The 24,079-nt window shown below is 49.3% G+C and overlaps 4 protein-coding genes across 4 annotated transcripts; 1 reads left to right on the top strand and 3 right to left on the bottom strand.

Moving 5' to 3' along the window:
- Window positions 1–763: 763 nt before the first annotated feature.
- Aspvir_007092 (uncharacterized protein) lies at window positions 764–2,203 on the top strand (the record flags this gene model as incomplete). Its single annotated transcript, XM_043270277.1, has 3 exons — window positions 764–1,002; window positions 1,063–1,381; window positions 1,436–2,203. 3 exons carry the CDS (start codon window positions 764–766, stop codon window positions 2,201–2,203), a joined length of 1,326 nt encoding a protein of 441 aa, XP_043126212.1.
- A 1,525-nt stretch (window positions 2,204–3,728) lies between these two features.
- On the bottom strand, window positions 3,729–4,880 carry Aspvir_007091 (uncharacterized protein; the record flags this gene model as incomplete). Its single annotated transcript, XM_043270276.1, has 5 exons — window positions 3,729–3,851; window positions 3,907–4,450; window positions 4,517–4,624; window positions 4,676–4,701; window positions 4,755–4,880. 5 exons carry the CDS (start codon window positions 4,878–4,880, stop codon window positions 3,729–3,731), a joined length of 927 nt encoding a protein of 308 aa, XP_043126211.1.
- A 9,278-nt stretch (window positions 4,881–14,158) lies between these two features.
- Aspvir_007090 (PE repeat family protein) lies at window positions 14,159–17,980 on the bottom strand (the record flags this gene model as incomplete). Its single annotated transcript, XM_043270275.1, has 3 exons — window positions 14,159–17,343; window positions 17,394–17,654; window positions 17,719–17,980. The coding sequence occupies 3 exons, from the start codon at window positions 17,978–17,980 to the stop codon at window positions 14,159–14,161; spliced, it is 3,708 nt and encodes a 1,235-aa protein (XP_043126210.1).
- Window positions 17,981–20,640: 2,660 nt separating this feature from the next.
- Aspvir_007089 (MFS transporter) lies at window positions 20,641–22,565 on the bottom strand (the record flags this gene model as incomplete). Its single annotated transcript, XM_043270274.1, has 3 exons — window positions 20,641–20,937; window positions 20,996–21,993; window positions 22,040–22,565. 3 exons carry the CDS (start codon window positions 22,563–22,565, stop codon window positions 20,641–20,643), a joined length of 1,821 nt encoding a protein of 606 aa, XP_043126209.1.
- Between the last annotated feature and the right edge of the window lie 1,514 nt (window positions 22,566–24,079).

Raw genomic sequence — 24,079 nt, 5'->3', positions numbered from 1 at the left:
ATACTACTACTCGCTCCTTTACGCCGTCCGCTGTAGTCCAACCGTAACCTTATCTGTATTGGGGTAGGTTGAACTTGGGAATACATTTGCGACATTCGCAGAAGAAACATACGTAACATTAATTGAGATATACCATGCTTGAAGCATCTTCCTGTCATCATCGATACCCTCCGTTGCTTGCATCAAATGTCTCGAATTCGCTTGTTTGCGACGAAACGTTGGACATCTCCCCGAGAAAAACAAAGATGATGGAGAAGTTGGGGTCACCTTCCTTTTCGGGAATGAGGGGCAGCTGTACTGCTTCTGGTTTAGTGCGGGAGGGATACGCGTGACTTCCCGATAGCACGGAGGGACACTGGCGTCATATCACAACCACCATTTCTCATCGAGACGCTGATGCTCTGGGTAACCAGCAATATTGTCATAGATACTGTGTATACAAACCCTCAAAGGGAGCCTTGTCACGTTTAAGGCCTTCCGTTCGCCTTCGGCTTCTCCTTTCCCGAAACGAACCACGAATCTGGCGCCCCGTCGCCCCGCGCCGACAACGGAGCGATCGTCCTCATCCGCATCATTCCACTGTATATCTGCACGGATGGCTGCTATACAAAAGTGACAGCCTTTCCCTATTAACGGTGTGATAGCTGTCTATATTGGATTTGATCTTTCAATGGTTGGTTCTTCTGCTCCAGACTGAGTCTACCATCTGTGGGGCTGCCTCGAGCCGAGCGCGTCCTCTTTCTCCCTGCCGTTTGATGGCATAATGGTGGTATTTGTCGATTATGACCACGATGTCTATGTTGGAACCCACGAGGGCACATATCAGGGGTACCTTCAGCCCGATAAGCCTGCGTTGTCAAAGTTGAAGGCTATTGGCTCTGATGCGCCAACTCTTCCTGACAATGATCATTCTGCTGATTGGATGCACGATCATACGAAAAATGATGGCTTTCATGAGATACTGAATCGTAATGGGTTTTCAGCTGCTTTGAGTTGCTATCCGTATGCCTTGCTGACCGAGAGTTTCTGCCAAAGTCACCTGGGTGCTGACTGAAGCTTCAGAATTGTCAAGGAAATCGCCCGACAAGTCGATCTCAATACTCTCTATGCCCTCTCCCGAACTTGCCGTCAGTTCCATGCGAATCTAGCACCATATCGCCATCAGCTGGTGAAGCAGACCCTTCGTTGCGAGAATGAGTATGTTGAAACTCTGTCGGATCTCTTGGATGGCAGGGCGGCTATTCCTGACAGCGTGAGATCTGTGCTCCGGCTTGTGAGTCAGGGAACCTTGACTTCCGGTAGACTGGTCAGGGGCAAGGTTTGTAGATGTGCTCGGGATATGGTAGCGGAGTGTCGGAGATGCTCCAGGATCGTATGCAGGGTATGACTGAGTGGAGCTTGTGCCATTGATAAGCTCGACTAATGGCGTCCACAGAATTGCACCATCAAAACCCCTACCAGAAATATCCTCAAAGATCGCGTTCGTCGCCTGTGTACCACCTGCCGTACGGCACCCTTGGCCGCCCATCTTACCGGGAGTCCTTCCAGTACAACTACTTCTGAAACCCAGGTGCCGCCAGACCTTTCCAGTTTCACAGCATCAGCTTTTATACATTCACCATGCTCGTGCGAAGATATGGTATGGCTTTGTTATCCATGCGGCAAGACCCTACGCAGTAGCGACACTACTTACCGCCGTGTGTGGACTTGGCGCACTCGGTATAGCACGTATCTTGGAGGCCTGGGCACGGGGATTGGCGATGGATGTCAAGGGGTGAAATGCGGGAGGGAAGAGGATTGCTTAGCTGCTCAGGAGATTGAGCTGGAGGTGGAGTGTGAGGCAGACGAGTCCTCACCCTCCGGAAGTCCGCACAACCATCATCAGGGCGATGCGCGCGCACATGGTCACCTCAGTCCTCAGGATGAACTTCTCCGGGATCAGTCCTTGGAAAGAAGTAACAGTCGTGATGAAGAAAAGCCGGGGTACTTCAGACAGGAAATCATTGGGATAGGCGGACGAGTCAAGCAAAAAGCGAAGAAGCGCGTCACTGTCGGAGCTTGTGTTGTGGAGTATGAGGATGAGCGTGATACCGGTCAATATTTGACTCGAGAAGAGCAGGGATTGAATAGAAGCTGGTGCGGCTGGTGCTGCAGGGTTATCCCTTCAAAGAATGACCTGGCTTATCCATTGTCTATACTTTGATGACACAGCAAGACTTAATGTATATCGGCCTGGAGTATATAGGGATAGTGTATGGGCATTGGAACGTAGTGACTTTTTATACTCTTTTCGGCGTACACAGATACGATAATGATAGGACTAATAAGGACAGACAATAGCGCAACAGAACGTAGGCATACTGAGCAAAAGAAATCATGTCAAGATCCATGGTCAACCCTCGACCACATTGATAATATCAATCCCCAACTGCACGCACATACAGATTCGCTTATCAGACACGACGGATCCACGCAGCAATCGCATCCTGCTATCTCCGAGAAAGCCTATTTGTACGAGTACAACCCCGCACACTGCATCGCAATCTCCCGATTTGGCATCTTTCCGGTATCATATCTCTGCGCTCGCCACAACACCCGTAATCCTTCGCGCAGCAGCCGCGCAGTCCTAGTGCAGCCAGTCGCAGAGATACCAGATGGAGTCACAGTCTTCTCCACGTCAGGTATGCTTTTCTGAACCGGAAGCGAGGCATATGCGCAGCATGTAGCCGTAGCCGTAGCCGTAGCCTCGTACTGCCTGCCTTAGCTCTCACGACGTCATTGGCAACGACACTTTGTGGATAAGTGTAAAGCAGAAAGGGGCCGGGCATGATTGTGGTCATCACTATGCAGAAATGGCAGATTAGGAAAGGAAAATACGGCAGTCCTGATCTAGGACAATGGCAGAGGTGCACAGCGTCACCGTCGTCTTTGACAGAGCTAAGCACGTATGCTAGACGCGCTTTGATAGGGGAGTACTGGTGAGGACCTTACCTTAGATGAGGGGCAGGTCAAAAGCGAAGAGAGTGGAAGGATAATGGGTGGCAATTACGCTGATATGCATAATCTTCCAGTGGTAATGACACCAAATGCATTCCTGAGGCAAGAGCATGACATATATCAAGTCTTTCGAGGTTTAGAGACATATGCGTTTATTGTCATCAACTTCAAGTATCGATTGATAAACAGTTAAAAGGAAGAGAAAACTCTATCTATCAATGAAGCATGAAACCAAATCCACCAGTGCCAGTGGATGAATGCAAACAAGTTCTATCATAGGGCGTCCCTGTCCAGAGACACGACACGTGAAAGCGAAGGAAAGCCGTAATGTAATTGTACAATACTTGGAAAATATCGTATTGCTGCAGTTCTGTAAAGCGAATCGTGGGTATATGCTCGTTAAGCAACATAACGAAAGACATAAATGAAGTAAAAAACATCGCATAAACCAACGGGATGAGCACCTGAAGCCTGAAAATATGATTGTGGTGAGCTATACAAGAATGCGCCTGGCCATGAGGATTTTATCAGAGGATATAGATGAGGATAGATGATGGAGACATTGTTTGATGACACTGCTGTGGTGTGTGGTTGTGGACGATATAATAGGGGTTGGAAGTCTCCTAACCAGCCCTTTTGGTGATATAGATGGTGAGAGATGACGAGATTTATTCGAAGGTGGCGACTGCGGTAGTTTGTTCTGTGGTAGGCTCGGCTAAAATGTATACCGATTATAGCGTCCAGGACTTCCAGGGCACAGCTTGAAAGGGTACGGTTTGGGGATGGTGGTGGTCATCATAGGCAACATGGTGTGAGGGTGTCCATGTAGGAGAAGGATAATGGCAGGTAATAGGCTATAAAACTGTTAGTGAACAAGACTGGGTAGTACAGAGAGGCACAGCAACGTACTGGAGAGAGCAGGCTTCCATTCAAAGAGATGGGAACCATCGAGGAGAAGTTGGCCTCGGCAGGATCCCAACCCCGCAGCGTGGAGTGCATAGGAACCGGCGAAGACGTCAGATCAGAGTCAATGATGCTACTTGGATACGAATCAACCATTGTAGATGGGGTAGATGAGAGTGAGGAACGGCTATGAGGCGGGAGAGAGAGCGTGGTGCCGTCCGAGGCGGGCGACGGGCAAGTTTTCGGAGTTGCGTAGAAACGAGTGTCTTCAACTGACTCGAAGATCTGGTGATTGCCATACATGGATAACTGAGGAGTTGAGTGCATATCCATCGGGTTCCACATCATTGTGCAGTCGCTGGCGAGGCTCTGGTTGATGGACGAGCTCACCAGGGCACCGATGGACATCGTGCTTGGTGTGGCAGCGAGGTATGTGTTTATGGCTGGATCTATCGGCATGCACTTGGACACTCGAGGGAGTTCTGAAATAGTGGGAATTTGGGTGTCCCGCTCCCATTGCGATGGGCTCTCCATCTGTGCCTCAAGTTCACTGTGAGGTCGACTGTCAGCTGTGCCTCCAGAAGAGCCAGAGCTCCATTCCCAGGATGAGACTTACTGTCTTGCCATGTGTCGGGTTAATAAGTCTGAACGATGAAACTCCTTTTTGCAATTCTGATGAGGGCAGCGGTATAAAGCTTCAGGCTTGTGGTTCAATTCATGACGTCTATAAGCTGATAAGTAAGTCTGTTGTGACGCAATTGAGAGGCCATGCTACCTTCTATGTTCTGCTCTTGTAAACACCTGAAGATCTTGTCAGTAGACGTCCATGACACAGTCAGATGTCCAGGACCAACCTTGTTGCATCCCGGGAATCCGCAAGCATGCACACGCTTGCCCTTCTTGGCTTTGCTGATACGATGAGTGGTAGGTGTATAAGTGATAGGAAGAGGAATTTCTGCTGCTGCATTGCTCCGACGCATGGTCACGGTGGTCTGTTTACTGGCCTTGGAGGACAATGATCTTTTAGAGGCAGAACGTCGTGGTTGATAAGCTGTTGCTGCGGAAGATGTGCTTGAGGTGTGGATTGACGTGGAGAGGTGAACTGGCGATTGAGAGCAAGATATAGCTTCAGAGTTTGAATAAGCACCTCTTAAGCATGTCGCAGGTACGCAGGACAATATGTGGGGGAGGTAGGCTGTGATCAAAGTTATTGTTGCGGTCCTAACAGCTAGCAGCGATGAGATTGGTCGATGGCGAGAGGAGGGTAAGATCAGACGTTGTAGAGAAAAAGCCTCGCATGGAAGTGACAGAGATGCAGTGGAGGGAAGAAAAGAGGAAAGACGGAATGGTGGCGAACGACTGGAGAGACTGAGGGGATGGAGAGGTGAGAATGAGGAAGTTGATATAGATTGTTTGAACCGTCAGAGTGGATATGCGAGGTACCAAGGCAGCCTGCTCCAGAAGATCTTCCTCACCCCCAGGCCCACAATTGGATGGTTTGATATGAAGATGATAGTGAAGAATTTAGGGGAAAAAACCTGAAACAATGGTATTATTGATGATGATTATTTTTGGTCAAACATAGAAACAATCATGTAAGTAAGCGAGAAGTACAGGTTTGATGATCAGTCTGCAGGGTGATCATACAAGCATGGCTATGTATGTGCCTACTAGCTAGGTATACCTTGGATGACTCGGTGAAATCATTGTACACGATGCGTTTCCCGGCTGCAGAATTAGTGTGAAACTAGAGTAAAAATACTGCAGAGCCACATTATTAGCTCCAACAGTCTTAGTTACGGTGGAAATCAACCTTGACTCAGGTGAAGACTCTGGACCTCAAAAGTGGAAATCAATGAAGCATCAAAAGTTCAAAGTTTAATAATAATTTAGAATAAAGCATGGTGGGTCCCAGCGAACGAGGGCAGATTGCGGAGGTTACATTACACAGAGATAGATACCTTACCTTACAGAAAAGTCAAAATTTCCCCTGACATTAAGGTAAAGGAAGTATTGGATAGAACTGGAAATAATAATAAATGCCTCCCCATTTCAGCCATAAGCAGACCACCAACATCCACACTGGGCCAAAAAGGGCTCGGATTAGCTCATGCGGCTGAGGCGCATTCGAAATACATGGACATGCAAAGATTTGAAATATTATTTTTACACTCGAGTCAACAACGTGTACAGCCAGGATTAACCAAGTCCCAAATACACTTCAACGGTTTTTGGTTAGGCTGATCCTGATCCATGCACAGGGAAGAAGCTAGACTGGATCTTCAATTACCAACAACAACCTTTTATAGGAAGGTCAAATTGCCTGAGGGATCGAAAGGATTTAGCATTGTCTGAATACTTAGATAAAGTTTTGCAACTTTACACATTTCACTTCAAACGTTTCTTTCCATTTGAAAAAAAGGGCAGGGTACTTACCACTGTGAAGAGTAGCGGACGGAGTATAGGTGCCTCAAAGTCATGATGACGAGATGATTTCCTGACGGTCAAGGGTGTCGAGGCCATCCTAGACCACTGCAGCAGCATGAAAAGCAACAGAAAACAAATAATCACGAGAGGGTAATATAATAATAGCAGTCCATAGGACGAGGTTGAAAGTGTTGGTTGAACAGCAACTCTGATTGGCTGGTTCGGAAATACTTCCATCTTAGCTGCATTTTCCCATGGAATGTGTGCTAATTATACCACTTTTCTCTACCCAATAATTCAAGTTTACTTCGCTTCTCTGCAGGGATATTTGCTTTTTTTGTCTTTTCGCTCAGGTCAGCCCTAGACACGGAGTCTATCACGAGCTGAACAAAATTAACTATTATTGACTCAATTAGTATGCTGATTGAACTTTCATGGGCTTCTAAACATCTGCCAAGGACCAAACGTTGAACCAGCTCGGGCGGCTCATTTGGACAGACAGCGAAAAAGAAAAGAAAAGAAAATGGATTCTGCCATTGGTCGTTCCCGAATATCTATCTGGGTCTTTACAAGAAGTTATTTCAAATGGTCGTTTCAAATTCCCCGACCCTTGTGATTATCGCTTTTGTTGGAAGTTAGGACGAGCCAACCAGAAGTTCATCTGTCTTGCCCTCGTGGTCATGAGCCCATGACACTGCCCCGCAACCAACACATACCAGTTCAGGGAACTCCCGATTCCATCTCGCTGATAGATCAATTCTATTGTATAGCCATAAGTCAAACATTAGTTGCAAACTTCCTCTTTTAGATGCTGCGTGTCGAGTCTGCCTCCCAAGGCTGTGACATCCGTATTTGTAGTTAAATATAGCTACGTATCCTAGGGTCTATGCATTCTGGGGACCCGTCTCGTATTTTACAATTCGTTCATGCTGCTCGATTTTATTTAAAGAAAGATATCTGAGTAACATTCCTCCATCACAGAGGCATGGATCATGGCTTGAGGTAAGGAGCAGTAAGGTACTCCATCAACGTGGACAAGCACGTCCACGTGTGGGTAAATGCCATAAGCACCTTGCATCCTTCGCTTGCACCGTCTTCTCCGGACTCCGGACTCCATGCTCGTGCTCTCGGGACTAGTCCTTACCCGTGCCTTGTTGACTTTGACACTTTACGATCAACTGATACCTATGCCGCCCTCCGGGGGAAGATCCGGCAATCTGCCGCAAATGTCCGGTCGATTTTGTACCACCTCCTTACTTTTCAGGATTCGCTTCCCTGGTCAAGATCTACGGAATCCGGCACCCGTAATAACGCATTGTCCGTATCCCTGGACTTCTGGAGAAATTGACAACCACTAAAGGAGGAGTGGGCCATTCCTTGTCATGGAGAATCCAAGCATAGGCTTAGCTTGTTTCATCTGGGTGATCAATACTCCATCTACACGGACGACTGTCTAGTCTATGACCTGCAAAATTAAAGGAAAGAACGAATTGAGACCTCAGTTTTACAGTTATTTCTGAAGCTTGTCCCAGTGTGTACGGTACTCTGGGTGCGGGAATTGTCTCCAGTTATTCTCCATCATTCGAAAATCATCCACCACAATCGATCCTCGGTACGATCAGCGAAGATCCTATCAAGGCCAAATTGGTTGACTTCGGATCCAATGTCCGAAGCATTTGTCTACTCATTATCTACAGTCGTCTAGTAATCTGTTATGCATCCATCATAATCATCATCCTCAATCTCTGCAAACAAACAGTCCTATCGGCTCATTCTGCAATCAATCCACACCCGCAGAACCTAACCAATCACCCAGGAAACCAGTCCTCCGTAACTTCCTTGCAGATGAACATACGACAGTGACGGTTTCTCGACATTTCCATCCAATACGCAATAGTTGCTTCCCGGGAATGATCGTCACTTTCCACATGGACATAATCGGCATTAGAGTGCATTAGCTGGGAATGCTGCAGTGAGCATGGCAGCAAGGATTGATGGAGGGTAAGATACGTGGCTAACCACCCATGACGTGCCAGTTGGCCATGTGGTTTTGAGCGTCCGGACACGGGCTTGGACACGGACATCGTCCGAGTCCAGGATTTCTGCAGATAACCTGTTCTTGATATGCTTCATGCCGAGTATATTGTCGTTGTAAGCGAAGTATTAAGTGCCATCTGATCCGCAGCTATTCAGAAGTAGGGCTGTGGAACCAAATCCTTTGAGATTGCAACCCGAAGCTCATTGGCTCCAAGTCCCGCACGTCTGAGGAACCTTACCTTATCATTGGCACTTGTACACCTTACTCCGTACCAAGCAACGACCGCATTCCAACAGGATTTTACATTACATTCCACTTGTGCTCGCAGAAGCCATGCCGTCATGAGGTGTGCAAGCGATGCATGGATGAAACCTTCGACCCTAACACAACCCAGCCAGGCTGCAGTCTGTCGAATACTCTCGCGATTCTGGCGTACTGGTTTCGGCAGAGCCATCACGCGGGGGGGTTGGCATACAGGGTTCCTAATCCTTCGAGGCGGTCCGGTGGATCAAGAGACAAGCGAGAGCGCGTTGGGACTAATAAACCACGGACTACTTAGACCAGTATTCCCGTAGATCGCCATTATTATTGTCTGCCAATTATCTAGCTGTGTTGACGGAGGTGGCAACTGGCGAGCGATCGACAATATGCTTCATTCCTTCCAACTTGGTCAATACTTTACACCTACGTGTGTTTTCCCGGCGAATAAGTCGGCGTCTAAAAAGGGTGGAGTGTTACGAGGACAGATGAAATGCCGGCAATTCCAAGTCCAGATCTAGTGTTACACAAGGCTAGGGAAGGATGGATAGCCTTGAGATTCCATAACTCAAGTACTATGATAGTAGCACGTGTGCTACTGGGGATTGTTATAAGGGTGTGACAACAACGTGGTTGTCTGTGGGGAAAATGGCCAAAGGCCCTCTGTCAGTGTCAGAAGTGGTGTCACTGGTGTCACCACTCACCAGTGTGCCAGTGATTGCTCAATCATAATAGAAGCTGTATGGAACCAGGAGACCACTAGCCTTTTATAGTATAGCTATGTTCGTGGAGTAGGTTCTCCACCAACCGCGCCTTGCCTGGTCAGGTAAGGTAATCGGCAAGGTACAACCAGAATCATAAGATCAACTGAGAATTTGAAGTACTCAGTACCGACAAGGGAGCCACGGATGCAGTAAAACAGTTGCAGACAAGAAGATAGAGCTTCACAAACGTTGATCATTGAAGCAGAGGGTAACTGAAGAGTGAGGATTAGATCTTGACCTGTATACTTCGTCGTGTAGCCTCCCATTTTGAACAAGCCGCACCCTGGACTTTTGTATTTGATTGGTTAGGTTCATTCCAGGTCGGAGAATCGGTAGACAAAGCAATCCGTGACAAGGATCCCGCAGCCGGAGCCCAATCTCGCCCCGGTCGAATGGACTAAGGTAGGATCTACAGTGGCACGTTCAAATTTTTGAATCCAGTTGTATTTACTGCTAACCTGATTGGGTAATCCACTACTATGCTTCTGCGGATTTGGATCTTAAGATACCTCTCCTAAATTAATTGACATCATGGCGCTTTGCAAATAATAATCACCGAAGATGTGATCATGCATCTATAGGCTTCCCACACATTAGGTGTAATCATTAAGTTTTATAGAAAACATCCTAATATCCTGCTTAGGATTATTATGACTACTAATTGTTGAGGGATCTATCTGGATTCTTAATCAGGCTAGCGGTAAATACATTACGTGCCACTGCAGTCTAAATGTACCTTAGATAATAATTTGCAATGGTGACCATTCTCGATGAGGCTTATTAGCGTCGACTAGATGTCGATGGCATCATCGCGGTATTATCGAGTCTCGACTCCTTAGTGCAATTGACAGCCAAGCCCTGCACAGGTGCACAGTTTGTATGGATCTTGCACTACCATGCGATCGTCTCCTGTCATTCATCTATGTCAAACGCGACATAGGTAAATCTGCTGACATCATGGAGACCTCGATTGAAGCATCGAAATCTGAAACGGGAAGGATGAGAAAGGTTACCCGTTCTTCATAAGAATTCAGCCTTGCCTGGTTGCCTCAGGCTGTGAGTTGGGATCATGCAAATCGCCAAGGACGCTGTACTGTAATTTTCTACATGAGGTTAGGCGTGCGGAGTAAATTACCAGCTTGAGTCCACTGTTGATCTTGATTCCTGAAGCTGGAAGGTAAAAGCGTAAAAGCCTCAGGGTGGAGAACGGACTCAGCCCTTTCTCTCCGGCGTAACTTTTCAATTGGTGCAATTATTGACCCTCTTGGCTTCAGCTCAGCCATGTCAACGGGCTTTCACCAACTGCCTATTTTGACATTCATCGTCGTTCAGACATGGTATGGAATCCTGGGTACTGCAGTGACTTGCAAGTCTGGACCCTGAGCAGGTGACGACCCCTGAAATAAGCAGAATCTCACCAATCACAAGTGTCACTATCAATAAGGATTCTGCCACAGAGGAAGATCAATCGTCCAGATAGCATCATCTGAGAATTGAATAACCACTAACTGATGTGGCTTGCGGGCTTGCAGCCAATGCTTCACCAAGTTCCAACAGATAGACTAGTTGATCCCAAGGCTGGGACAGTCTTCTGAATCTGTGTGGATTCCGCTCAAGCAGACTCTGGTACTGGTAGACCAAATGCCATTCTAGTGTTCATGATAGTTTCTCATCGCCATCTCCTATCTTGGCATCTATCTCGACCACAGCAAACGGTAGGAACCGTCTGTGCTCCTATCAGTAGTGGAATAGCGGCCCCGTCATCGCCAAGTGCCGCGACCGAATTTTAGCAATGAATTGGAGTATTGGAGAACGATCTCAAGATCGACTCCTTTTATCTCAGAACACATCCTGATCGAGTAGGAGTCTGTCAGGGGATCACTAGTTGTCAAAGGTTTCGAGTCAATCCACCCCATCGGAGGCCCTCCGCATGATTCACTAATACTCCGTAGTCCGTAGTCTAGTCTACTCCGTACTATCGCAGCAGTAGTAGCCTAGTAGGTAATATTAGCTTTCTGTCCCTGGGCCTGACGAAACTGGCTCGGCAGACTTCCGTCGTCGTGACTACTTAATCTTGCCTAGCACCGTTGCGTCTCGCTTGACTAGGCGGTTCACGATCGGCGCCATACCAATCAGCTCTGTATCCAAGCACATGTAAATGAGCGCCCCATTGGATAGATATTCTACTAGGCGAGAAATGGGACAATGACTTTACCTGGAGCGATGCGGGCTCTGCAAACTGCTGGACGAGTATGTTCGCTTCTAACAGCCAGAAAGGGAGATAAGTTCCTGCATTTCCTTATGAAGATGACCTGGCTAGGTAGACCCAGCCAGCCAGCTCGAGCAGGGGCTAGAACGGAAGACATGCTGCATGATCATCTCCAATATCCTCTTTTCTACGATGCTGTCGCTATGACCATTTAAATGGCCATCACAGGCAAAAGGTCGGTCAAAGTTCTTGCTCTTGTCAATCCGTTCTTCTGAAAAACATGCCTTTTTCTGAGTATGAGTTGTCAACTTGTGCATCGCAACTGATAAATACGTAGTTGTTTCTGGTTGGACCCTTGAGATTTCTGCAGACCTTTTTTTTTTTTCGGGAGCGGCAAATGGTCTGTCAAACTTGTCGATCTTGAAGCTTTGGTAAAATCCTGGACTGCGCCAACTGTACTAAAATATACTAGGCCGGAACCAGATCTGTCATTGTCCCCGCTACATACTCCGTCCAACAGCCTTGTATTTCGCTAAAGATGGGTTCTCGACCAGCTAGATAAACAAAGGTGTTGTTAAACCAAACTGTGAAGAAGAAGTCAAAAATGCCCCTTAATTAACTACTTCTTTTTGCGTTTGGATAGGATTGATTCCTAGCTGGGATGCAGATATTGTCTAACACACCGTGGCTAATGCCAGTGGCAGCATAAGTACAAGCCAACACAGATTAATTCAGTAATTGGTTGTTATATCTCATCTACATAAATTACAGCGTAGCATGAAAATATATGAAGGTTAGATTAAATCAGTTGCTCGAGCCAAGCCATTGCCAGCTAAAGACAAGGATTCTCTCCTGCGTACCTACTTCATTTTCCGGCATGGGAAACTGGTAATGGGTAACCAACTAGTAATACACGTGCATGTGCCTTGAGGCGATTGAGGGACAGCCTGAGGTGTCTCTTAGAGGTATTGTCTGGAGAATACCAGTTGCCTAATTGATCAGTCATGCTCTCTTCAAGGCACCCCCACACCCGCGGCCAATCAATAGTGCTTAGCTCACCAAGTAACTGCTGAAGGACATTCTGCACACCATTAGGTTCATCTCAATCTTCACCTCATATTCCATACGCGAATGCCACATGCCATACCGCTTCCTGTAGGATTTCGGCAAAGAAGACGATCACCAACAATCGATGGACGTCCGCCACCCAATCGTATCAGGCCAATCCTGCGAACCAACACCTCCTGCAGAACGGACACGATGATTTGCTCGTATTACGGGTCATCACGCACCGGGTAGACAACCCGTGTGGCTACTCATACAGGATGACACTCGACAAGGTGAGCTGAAGCTGACATCATCTTTCCTATCATCCTTGCTGTTTTGTGAAGACACGGGAGGTGAGATGGTACAATGCCGAGTGTTTCCCTTGCTTTCTCTGAATCCTACCAAGGCCCTATCATGATATCATGCGCTTGGCCATGAGGACATAGGTGGTCAGATGTCTAGATCGAACGCTTACTGGTCAGTCGGGCTGACTGAGTCCAGCTTCGATCGTCGTCTTCCCTCTTCCGTGTCTGCGTACTCGGCCCTTCTGGCCGGTCTCGCAGAGCTGAGATTGGACATACCCGTCGCCACAGACGTCGAATTGATCTGCACGGACGACCGGATATTATCCCCAGGTTCTCCTCTCCTTGCCACATTCTGCTCTCACTCTCAGTCACGGTGGTACGGAGCAGCGGCCAAGAGGATGATGTTAGAGCCATTACTGCAGATCATGCTCGGCGCTACGCCAACACAATGTTTCTCACGGTCATATGAGACGAGACTGGCTAGACTGGAACGTATCTTCAACAGAGGGACAGAGGAGGCCCTGTATTGATCCAGCCCGAGCTGCATATCTCTGAGTGAGTAGGATCCTGTGTTAACCACGTGGCTCGGACCGGGATTCGCATCGACATGACGGATACATGCCAGCAGAGCAATAAGTAGGCTCCAGTAGACGCGCACGTGGACTGTGCAGAAGTTAAATCTTATGTTAGTCTGCGTGGCCTTTCTTAGGAAGTGCATAGGAGAGATAACGAAGAGAGGTTGAATACCGGTCTGGTGATGTCTGACAACTGTATCGTATGTTAAGTAATGGCGACAGAAGGTAGAAAGGGACGTGTGGGATGTATCTGCATGCTCGGACTCGAGAATCGAAGGAAGAAAAGTAGAGAAGTTGATTCTTTTCATTGCAAACGGTCACACTGAATTCCGAAACGAGTGTCCCGCTGGAGGAGTCCATATTTTAAATACAGAACCAATGCCAAAAAGCTCGCTCGACAAGATTGCTGTACAAAACCCCTCTAGATGCATTCATGAAGACAAATATGGAATACAGGCAAGAATGGCGAAGTAAAAGCAAAAAACACCATATATGCTTATCCTAATATGCCGAGAGTACATTCGCTGTGATGCGAGATGGTTGGGAAACATCCATGTTGACAATAACCTGAACGGTAGTATGGGAGTGAAAATCAAGGTGGGTAGATCGTGATAACAAGCGAAATGACGCCTGAGTTAATGAGCAACAACTGCTTTGAGAATATTCTTGAGCTTCGACTGTTCCTTAGGAGGCTCATCTCTCCGATGTCTGTGATGGTGATGGCGTGTTTCTCCACCATGACGGTGACGATGATGGTCGGATGTTTCTCTTTCCTTTGCCTGCTCTGCTTCGCCCGCGGCCTTTCGTCGCGCCCGTCTCTCGCGTCGAGCCTGCTCTTCCTCCTCCGCATGATGGGAGCTTGTGGAACGGTCCGTGGACCCTCTTCCTTCGTGCGAGTGACGGTGACTGTGGGAATGGCTTGTGGAAGACCGACGTTCAAACACATTTGCAGCAGCTTTGTCACCATTGATCTTGAGAAGGGGACCGTTTGTGTCTGATTCGGCCGCTGTCATATATTTCAAGAAGGCTCGCGGCTTTGAACCCGATGCATGGCCGTCCCTTGAGGAGGTGCTTCTGCGTTCGCCTCCGCGACTACTCGAGTGCTCTCCGGTCCGTTGGCTCGGTTCGATACTCGCGGCAGCCTTTTCTCGCGAAGAACGCTCGACTTCATAGCTGCCTGAGCGCTCGGACCTTCGTCGACTGGGCTTGATATCCACAGCAGCTTCTTCTTTGGACGAACGCTCGCTTCGTTTAGAGCGCTCTCGCTCCAAGGAATGCCTGTCCTTCTCTGCGTTCTCGGGAGCACGCAATTTGTCTTGACTCCGTTTTTCCTCCTGCCTTTGCTTTTCTTCATGCTGTCTCTTAGCTTCCTCGAGGGATTTGTTCCACCGATCAAGGAGACTGCCACTTCGCTCAAGTTTCTGGCGTGGCAATGTTTTTCGTACTTCCTCAGAGGAACTCTTCGAATGTCCTCTCTGTCCCAGATCCGGGGACCGCCTTTTCCTTCTGCGTGCACGTTCGGCTGCCACGGCGGCTGGAACAACAGCTGGCAAGGCTGCTTCCAAAGGCTCCAGGCCATCGATATCTCTTGAGGTTTCCTCAACAGGAATAGGGACTGCAGCCTCTTCGGAGACTTCTTGTTCCACAGGAGCGGGTTCTTCGACTGGGGCAGGTTCCTCAACAGGAGCAGCTTCCTCTACAACGGCAGGTTCCTCAGCAGGAATCTCCTCGGCGGCAGCAGGTTCTTCAACGGGGGCGGATTCCTCAGCTGGAACAGGCTCCTCGACCGCAACAGACTCCTCAGCAGGAGCCTCTTCCACAGGAGCAGGTTCTTCGACGACGGCAGGTTCCTCAGGAGCTGGCTCTTCAGGAGGAATTTCCTCGGCGGCAGCAGGCTCTTCAACGGGGGCAGATTCTTCAGCAGGAGCCTCTTCCACGGTAGCGGGTTCCTCCGCTGGAGCAGGCTCTTCAGCAGGGACGGACTCTTCAACTGGCGTGGGTTCCTCAGCAGGTTCTTGTGCAGATGCTGGCTCCTCAGGAGAAATTTCCTCGGCGGCAGCAGGCTCTTCGACGGGGGCAGATTCCTCAGTAGGGACAGACTCCTCAACAGGAGCCTCTTCCACGGTAGCAGGCTCTTCAGCAGGGACAGACACTTCAACTGGCGCGGATTCCTCAGCAGGTTCTTGTGCAGATGCAGGCTCCTCAGCAGAAATCTCCTCGGCGGGAGCACGCTCTTCAACGGGGGCAGGTTCCTCCGCTGGAGCAGGGTCTTCAGCAGCAACGGACTCTTCAACTGGCGTGGGTTCCTCAGCAGGAATCTCCTCAGCGGCAGCAGGCTCCTCAACGGGGGCAGGTTCTTCAACAGGGGAAGATTCCTCAGTAGGAGCCGGCTCTTCAACAGGCGCAGGTGGATCAGCCGGAGCGGATTCTTCAACTATGTCGGGTTCATCAGCAGGAGCAGGCTCTTCCGCTGGAATAGGCTCGTTAGCCTCCGCGGCTGGAGCTGGGTCTTCAGCCGCGGGTTCTTCTGTTGGGGCAGGCTCCTCAACAGGAGCCTCATCAACTGGAGTGAGTTCTTCAGCCACAGCAGGTTCTTCGGTCGGAGCAGGTTCTTCGGCAGGAGGCGGTTCCTCAGCGGCAGCCTCTTCAGCTCGAGCAGATTCGACTTCTGGAGTAGGCTCTTCAGCAACAGGTTCCTCTGCAGGGGCCTCTTCAACAGGAGCAGGTTCTTCAGGGGTCACGTCCTCAACAGTAGTCGATTCTGCAACAGGAGATTCTTCAGCTGGGGTCTCCTCCGGTTGCGCAGGTTCTTCGGCTTCAGGCGCTGCGGGGGGTGGCTCCTCAGCAGCAGGAGATTCTTCAGGCGCAGGCTCATCTGCAGGTGGGGACTGTTCGGTAGGTGCCGGCTCTTCGGCCTCAGGTTCGGGGGAAGCAGATTCTTCGACAACTTCTTCCGAAGGCGGCGACTCTTTAGCAGCTTCTTCAGTGGGAGGTTGCTCGGGTGGTATTTCATGGGCGTCCTCTTCCTTTTCTTCCGCTGGAGCTTCCGCAGGAGTTTCCTCTGGTCGAGCCACCTCATCACTTGGCGGTGCTTCTGGAACCGCTTCGGCGACAGCATCTTCAGCCACAGCTTCGTCCACGGCCGGTGTCTCAGCTGCTGCTTCTTCCGATGTGGGAGCTTCGGCTACCTCCTCGTGCTTGTCCTCGACTGGGCTTTCTTCAACCCCAGGCTCTTCAGGGGTTTTCTCAGCAGTGGGCTCCTCTAGCGTGGGCTCTTCCAGTGCGGTTTCGTCTGCAACGTCATCTGCTGTTGCATCCTTGGCAGCTACCGCTTCTTCTGGAGTGTTGTCCTCCGCCGTTTCAGTTGACGCGGCGGGCTCCTCAGCAGGAGGTTCCTCGGTGGAAGCTTGTTCTTCATTGATGGGCTGCTCTTTTGAGTCCGCAGCCTCGGCAGCCTCGGCAGCCTCGGCCAAGCCGTCAACTACCTCCGCTTCAGGTGGTGGATCGCTCTGTTCTTCAGCAGGTCCGTCCGGGGCTGGACTATCCTCCGTGTCGGGTTTCGTCGCATCTTCTTCTGCCGACCCGGCCGTCGGTGGGTCGTCCTGTACGGGAGCAGCTTCTTCGCTGTCCGGATTGTCTGTAGGTGAGTTCTCATTTCCAGTATCAATATCGACGTCATCAGGGACACCTGCTGCGGCTGCTGCTGCTGCTGCCTCCTCTTCTGCTTTTGCATCCTCCTCCGCTTGCCGTGCCGCCTCCTCTTTCTCAGCCTCGACCTTATCGAGCTCCGCGGACGGATCACATTCTGGAAAATCATCCTCTGGGAATGAGGTCAGCTGGTTTTGTGCGTTCCGGTATCCGTAAGCATACCGTTGCTGTCGCCTTCCTTGCTTTCTGGCGCGGGACTCTCATCTACCGCAGCTGCGGCACCATCACCTTCCTCGGGCGGTGGGTCTTGCGCGTCATCCTCAGTGGCCGCTTGCGTCTCGGACTCGTCGGGGGTGGCAGCGTCTTCCGCCTTCTGCTCGGTACCGTCTGCCTCTGGCGCAGGTTCTCCTTCTTCCTTGGCTTCTGGTGCAGGCTCATCTGACGGTTCAGACTGAGGTGGAGCAGCTGCCGCTTCAGGTGACTCTAGACGAACGTGAGCAAGGTGCCCAGATAAAGAGAGAAGGTAGCGGCTGACAAGCATACGTACCTTCGGATTCTGGTGCAGGTGCAGCGTCATCGGGAGAACTACTTGATCCTTCTACTGGAGCACTCTCTGGGGATGGGCCTTCCTCTGAATTGGACGCGTTGTTGGTGATATCCTGATCCTTATCCGATGTCAGACCATCCGAAGAAGTAGCAGTGACGGGATAAAACGAAAATTGCAAAGTTTGACGGTCGAAGGTCTGATATTGACGCTCGAATGTCTGATATTCAAACTTGGGAAGCTGTGCATACTGTAGGTTGGCCATGGTCCCCAGCCTCGGCGGCCTCTTCAAGGCCGGACTCGGCTGTAGGGTTGTCTTCAGGGAGGGAAAACTTATTATCGTTCACCGGCAGGCGTTGCTTATTATTGTTATTGTTCTTCTTTTTGTTCTTTGCTCGATTTTTGGCCATGGCATCGGATCAGTAACAGTACGCCCAGCTATAAGCCTCTCGGTTCGGCCCAGTTGATATATCGATTTATATAGACAAAGTACGTCTTCCCTGTCAGACTCTCTTCAGGGGTAGCAAACGATCAATCAGATAAAAAAAGAAAAGGAAGATGCAAGAGAACGGAATGGAAGATTCAGACATGAACAGGCATGGAAAGACCAGACAGTCATGTGTCACGGAGGCCAAATCGGGATTGAACAAGCAGCACACGTCTTGTCCCTCCGCCAACAGCATGGTGGTTCCGCCCAAGGTCCAAGGCGAGGCGACGTATAGCCGTCCACCTGTACCCATTGGGATGGGATACAGTCAAACTACAGTTGAGTCTTGAGGCCGGATGGCCGTGGGACGTCGCCGGCGAACTACCCAACGGCATGGTTTTTGATTGGGCCACGTCTCACAGATCCAATAGCCCTTGACGAATTTAGGAAAAGAGCTTGGGAGACCCCCTCCCGAAAGCATCGCTAGGGCCGGGAAAAAGCAGGACGATTGCCATCTGCAGGAAGAGCATGCAGTAGCCAGCACAGGTAGCGGGGCGAGAATGGGAATTGACGATAGGGAGAAAGGGAAGCCGTCCAGTGGTGGAGTTGCGTGGGTTGTGGATAACTGGTGGGGGTGGTGCCACCGATAGATAAATCATGATTGTCTGTGTCGCTTTCTCTGTTTCTGGCCATAACCCGCAATAGCCTCGCGCGGTTAAGCCAACGCGCATGGACGAAAAGAGTAAATCATTAGGAGAAGCGACCAGCAAAGAGAGGGCTTTCGTCGGGCAGCTCCTATGCTAGACAATAAACATCATCCTAATGGCATCGTAGATGCCAAGCAGATCGAACACAGAAGAGAGGAAGGACGTGGGCTGTTTCCTATGCTTGGAAGAAAGATAGACCGGAAGCCTCCAGTGGCCAGACAGCGAGGATGACAATCATGTTCAACCTCTCAGGGACACTCCTCAATCACCGATTCCTGCCCAACGCAAATTGTGGGCGGCGGCCGGAATAGGGTGCATAATGTGTGGAGGATGCGTCGAAGCGCCAGCCAGCATGACTGGGATCAGACTGGAGTGCATGATCGACTTCTGTCCTGTTCTACAGCAGAGTGTCAATCATGATCACCAGATTGTCTCATTTCTGCGATTACGACACCGAGGATGATGGTTGGGACACGGAATAGAAAATTCTTGATGAAATCGAGTCTTTGGAGGGGGAAGGAGAAGGCGTTCCAACTCCACCGAGACACTTCAGCAACACGAAGATCAGTCTAGACTGCTTTAGGCAATGCCCAAAATACTCACTCCAACGAACCAACTCCATCTACTACTGTCTTTTGAAGAAACCACATCTGATGCTATATTGATGTTATCATCTGGGTGAATTGGATCCCGCCAAGAAGAGTCTCACAAATTGAGGAGCCACCGAATAACCCAGAAGTCCTGATTGTGAAACACCAAAAGTTGTCACAGTAATCAGCGGGTTTGTTTACTATTGCTGCACCTAAAAAATGAGGCGAGGATTGCTGCTTTGGCGGTCAATGAGTGGTCAATTTCCGCCTAAGTATGGAGCACTAACTAGCCAGAACAGTTTGGGCCCATTTGAAACTGAAAGGATCACGCCTCTCTTAATCAATATTGATGAAAGCAAAGGAGAGGAGAAGAACAATAAACCAAGCTATCCTGACTACGGAGTATGCCAGAGTGAACAGCAGCCCGAAAAGAGCAGCTCAGCACATTCAATGCTACCAGAAAACCCAAATTCAACTCAAGACAGATAGATAGATAGACGTTGAGAAGTCGGTTGCTTGCCGTCCGTAGCCATAAGCAGGGCGACGAATCATAGAGCCAGATGCAACTGGATATGTAGTAGTACCTTAATAGGTTATCGAGAGAACTTCCCGTGGTGGTTACCTGCATAATTGCAGACGATCCCTGATCCATCACAGACCATTGCTTACCCCAAGTATATTCTCTGCTCCTTCAGCAATTGATTCACAACATGCAAAGAGGTTCAAGGGCTACAGACATAGTATTTGACAAGTCTACTACATATGGCAATCGTATGACAGATAGCGCTGTCGATGCCGCACAAAGATAGTCATGGCCCTGTCTTTACCTCAGTGCGTAGTGCACTACATTTACCAGTAAATGAAGAGATCAGTTGCCACCAAATCAACCAGGCCATCTCAAACAGCCTCCACTCATCATGGCGGCGTTGTCCCTACGCTCTGAATCACCATCGTGCTTCAAGATCAATAGAGCGAAGGATAGGATGTAGTAATATAGAGCATCTGTCACTCCCTACTGTCAATACCCTGAGCTGGACCTACTATTTCTGCATCACAATGCAAACTGCGCGCTTACAGATCACCTACACCAGGTACCAAAAGAGCAGACAATCCGATGATTGCTTTATGCTATGCTAACATGACTCGTAAAAATAACGTTATTGGGGTATCTTTTTGCATTCTGGCCCAAAAGAAGACCAGACTAGTGACGCACAGCATCCATCGACTTTCTCCAACGAGGTCCAAATACTTTCATAGCGAGAATCACCGAGCTGCTGGCGAAAGCGACCAACCCAAGGATCGTAAAGAGCCATCCGTTCCCGATGGCATCAATAATGGGGGCTGTCACTAGCGATCCGATGCATGAGAATATATTTCTCATAAAGTTGTTCAATGCGACACCGGTCGATGATTTCTTGGGCATGAATTCGGTCAACATCGTCGTTGACATACTGAATATGAGCATTGATCCGACACCAAAAAAGAAGTTGGCAACCATCTGGGAGACAAAGTTAGATTTCACCCTCTCAGTAGAACAAAATGCTTGACCAACTAACCGGCGCAAGCCAGAAGACCCCCTTGTCAGCGGTCCAGCCGTACCAGATCAATGCTGCAGGATACAGAAGTGCGCCCAGCCAAGCATTCTCACGCATGCGATCCTCCGGACGATAGATCAACTTGCCGTGCTCGTCATATCTGCCGGCCTTCTTAGCCTCACGCTGCATGATTTGGTCCATCCATCGGCCGCCGAAAATACTAGCAGCTATGTAACCCAGCGAGTTCGGGATATAGAGGCATCCAACAATAACGGTGCTAAAGTTGTAGGGGTTCGTTCCAAACGTATGTTCAACGCTAACGTTCAACACGTACAGGGAGCCGAAGGTGATACTCGCGTAGTATACAGTCAAAAGCACTGCGGGATAGCGCAAGTAAAGAACAATCTTAAGAGGGTCAAGGAAAACCATCTTGAGGATCTTCAACCATCTGGCAGTGAGGTGAACGACCTGGCGTGAAGATATCCGGCTGAGTTGTCGTTCAACGGGTGCTTGTTCATCCCCATCACGTGGCTTTTGATTGGCTAATGTCTCAGGAAGTGCAAAAAATATGAATATCACGATGATTCCGCCATAAACGGCCAAGAACCACATGGTACTCCTCCATCGCCAACGCTCTGCCAGAGCACCCCCCATGATGGGAGCGAGCAAAGGACCGCACAGCGGGCCCAGGTAGAAAATGCTCATTGCGCGTCCCCTTTCATGCGGGTCCCACAGATCTGCTATCGTCCCTGCGCCAACTGCTTGAACTGATGCCGATGCTCCACCGCTCAACATGCGCATAACGATTAGCATCGATATGGAATGGGATACGGCACTCAGAACGTTGAACAACACAAAGAGACTGAAGGATACAAGGTATATCGTTCGTCGGCCAAGCCTCTCGCTGAAAGAGGACCACCAAAGTGGAAAGATAGACATACTCAGCATATACAGCGAGATATTCAGGTTGACGACAGTGGTTGGTGCGTCCATTTCCTTGGATATTTGAGAGAGGGAGGCTATTGTGAGAACCTGTTAGCACGTGCTAATTAACGATATATGGACCGCTTCGGTGAGCGGGGAATTCTCGAAGCGTGAGGGTAGCGAGGCCACCGACGAGAGTTGTTCCCCGAGAAGGGGAGCGCATCAACAAGGGAAGTGGATCGGCCACAACGGGGTCAATTCTAACGGGCAGTTGAACTGGGAGCCACTTACGGAATAGTATCGAGCTACCCATGGGAGCCGTAGATCCTGCCAGCGCGACAATGAATGTGATAAACCACTTCGTTTTTCGGAGATACGTCTTCGGATTCTCAACCTCTGCCAGCAGGGTAAGTTGCCCGAAAAGCCCTCTGCGCTTCAGCCTCGGCACCACTATCGGCAAGCTTTCATGTTCTGCATATGGAATATCAATCGCTGTGCCCTTCACATCCATGGCTGACTGCGCAGGCGAACCCGCGAACGAAGAATGGGCATCCTTTTCGGCACATATTTCTTCGTCTCCGGGCCTTTTGACAGTTGGAGCATCGGTATATGCGGTTTCCGCCGACGTGATTTCGTGAACACCTTCCTCCAAGTCCGCGGAAGTCATTTCCTATATATGGGGAATTCGTTCGTCGTGAAAAGAAAATTCCTGTGGTTGTTCCTCTGAAATTGTGCGGGAGTATAAGATCGATGACGCAAGATGCAACCCTTCTAGCATCAGTCTTGAGAACTTGTGGGATATCCGGGAGATCCAACAGGTAGTTCGTCTGAAGAGAAGAGAGCAAAGCCAAGAAAGGATGGGGGAATTATAGAGCAGTCAATGAAGATAGTGTGCAAATTCTGCAACTGTAGCAATGTCAGTAAATACGACTGGTGGATATATGAGAGAACAGCGATTCTTCCCCATGTTCGTCAGAAAGTAAGGGAGCGGAGAAATTCACTTCAAGAGGATAGATACACCAAAGGCGTCCTCTTGAGTGTAAATGAAGTGTCGTAGAAGGAAGGAAGTGAAAGGCAAATACCTAATAGGTGAAAACAGAAAGAATGTAAGCGTTATCTGCTGATGCCGTTTGAGGCAGGTGTAGATCTACTCGACGATTGATTCTCCCCACTTGCTGCTGGACAACAATTTCCTCTTCAATATTGAATTGAGCGTTCAAAATTTGGTAGCTGGGATACGTCTTCTATCAGAGATATCAACTCTCTTTCTGCGCATTTTCTGTCTGGATACTGCTATTAGTGGGAGAGCAGTCCCTCTTCTCGATTTTCTCCGCATGCGGAACTCATTTTTTTCATGGCTCTGCCAGATACGATTCATAGTGACTCCAAAGTCTACAGTCCAAACGAACTCTCAAGACTTCTCAGTCTCCACATCAATCAAAAGGATGAATCAAAGAACCGAGATAGTGTGCCGTTTGATCCGTAGCGACCAGTTGGAGAGCATGGCACCTTTGGTGATGGCGGGGGTTCCCGCTCTTGGCTTTCCCACCCCCAGTTTACCCGAGGTCAAGCCTACAGTCTTGTCTTCGTCTGCGAGTCGAGTATGGAACAAAGTTAGGAGAATGGAGTATACTTGTCGAACTGGTAAAGGCCCAATAAGCGTTGGCCTAAGCTTTTCATACAGTGACATTAGTACCACTCGAAGCAACATGGCCTGTCCCGTATGTGATCCTAGTTTGTCCTCCGTCGGTCAATGAGGATTTCCTCAGCTGCGACAGGGCAGGTTGCTGATGGTGAGATGGCTTGGGTCAACCTCTCCAAAATATATATTGTCGGCCACCCAATGTAGAGTGAAGGAGCCATCATGTATGGTTGCACGGTTAGAGCACGGCCGCAATACAAAAAGCCAGAGGTCATCAACTTACCTTAACTGCTGAAGGAACCGATGCATACATATAACAAACACCATAGAACACGATCAAAAACAAGGTTCAGCGATAAGAATTGCACCATATCTTCCTCAGTTATCCTGACACATCCTAAAGCCGCAAAAAGAACATCAGGTTCTGGGAGATAAGTCTCCAGTGCTAGCCAATTGATAATTGGACTCTGCTCCATGGAAAAAATCTGTCGACAGAAGTATCGACGTCGTCAGTCTATATCAATGGCGTGTTTTCCTGG

This window comes from Aspergillus viridinutans (assembly GCF_018404265.1).
Source record: "Aspergillus viridinutans IFM 47045 DNA, scaffold_5, whole genome shotgun sequence".
NCBI lineage: Eukaryota > Fungi > Ascomycota > Eurotiomycetes > Eurotiales > Aspergillaceae > Aspergillus > Aspergillus viridinutans.
This window is presented reverse-complemented; position numbering and strand designations above follow the sequence as displayed.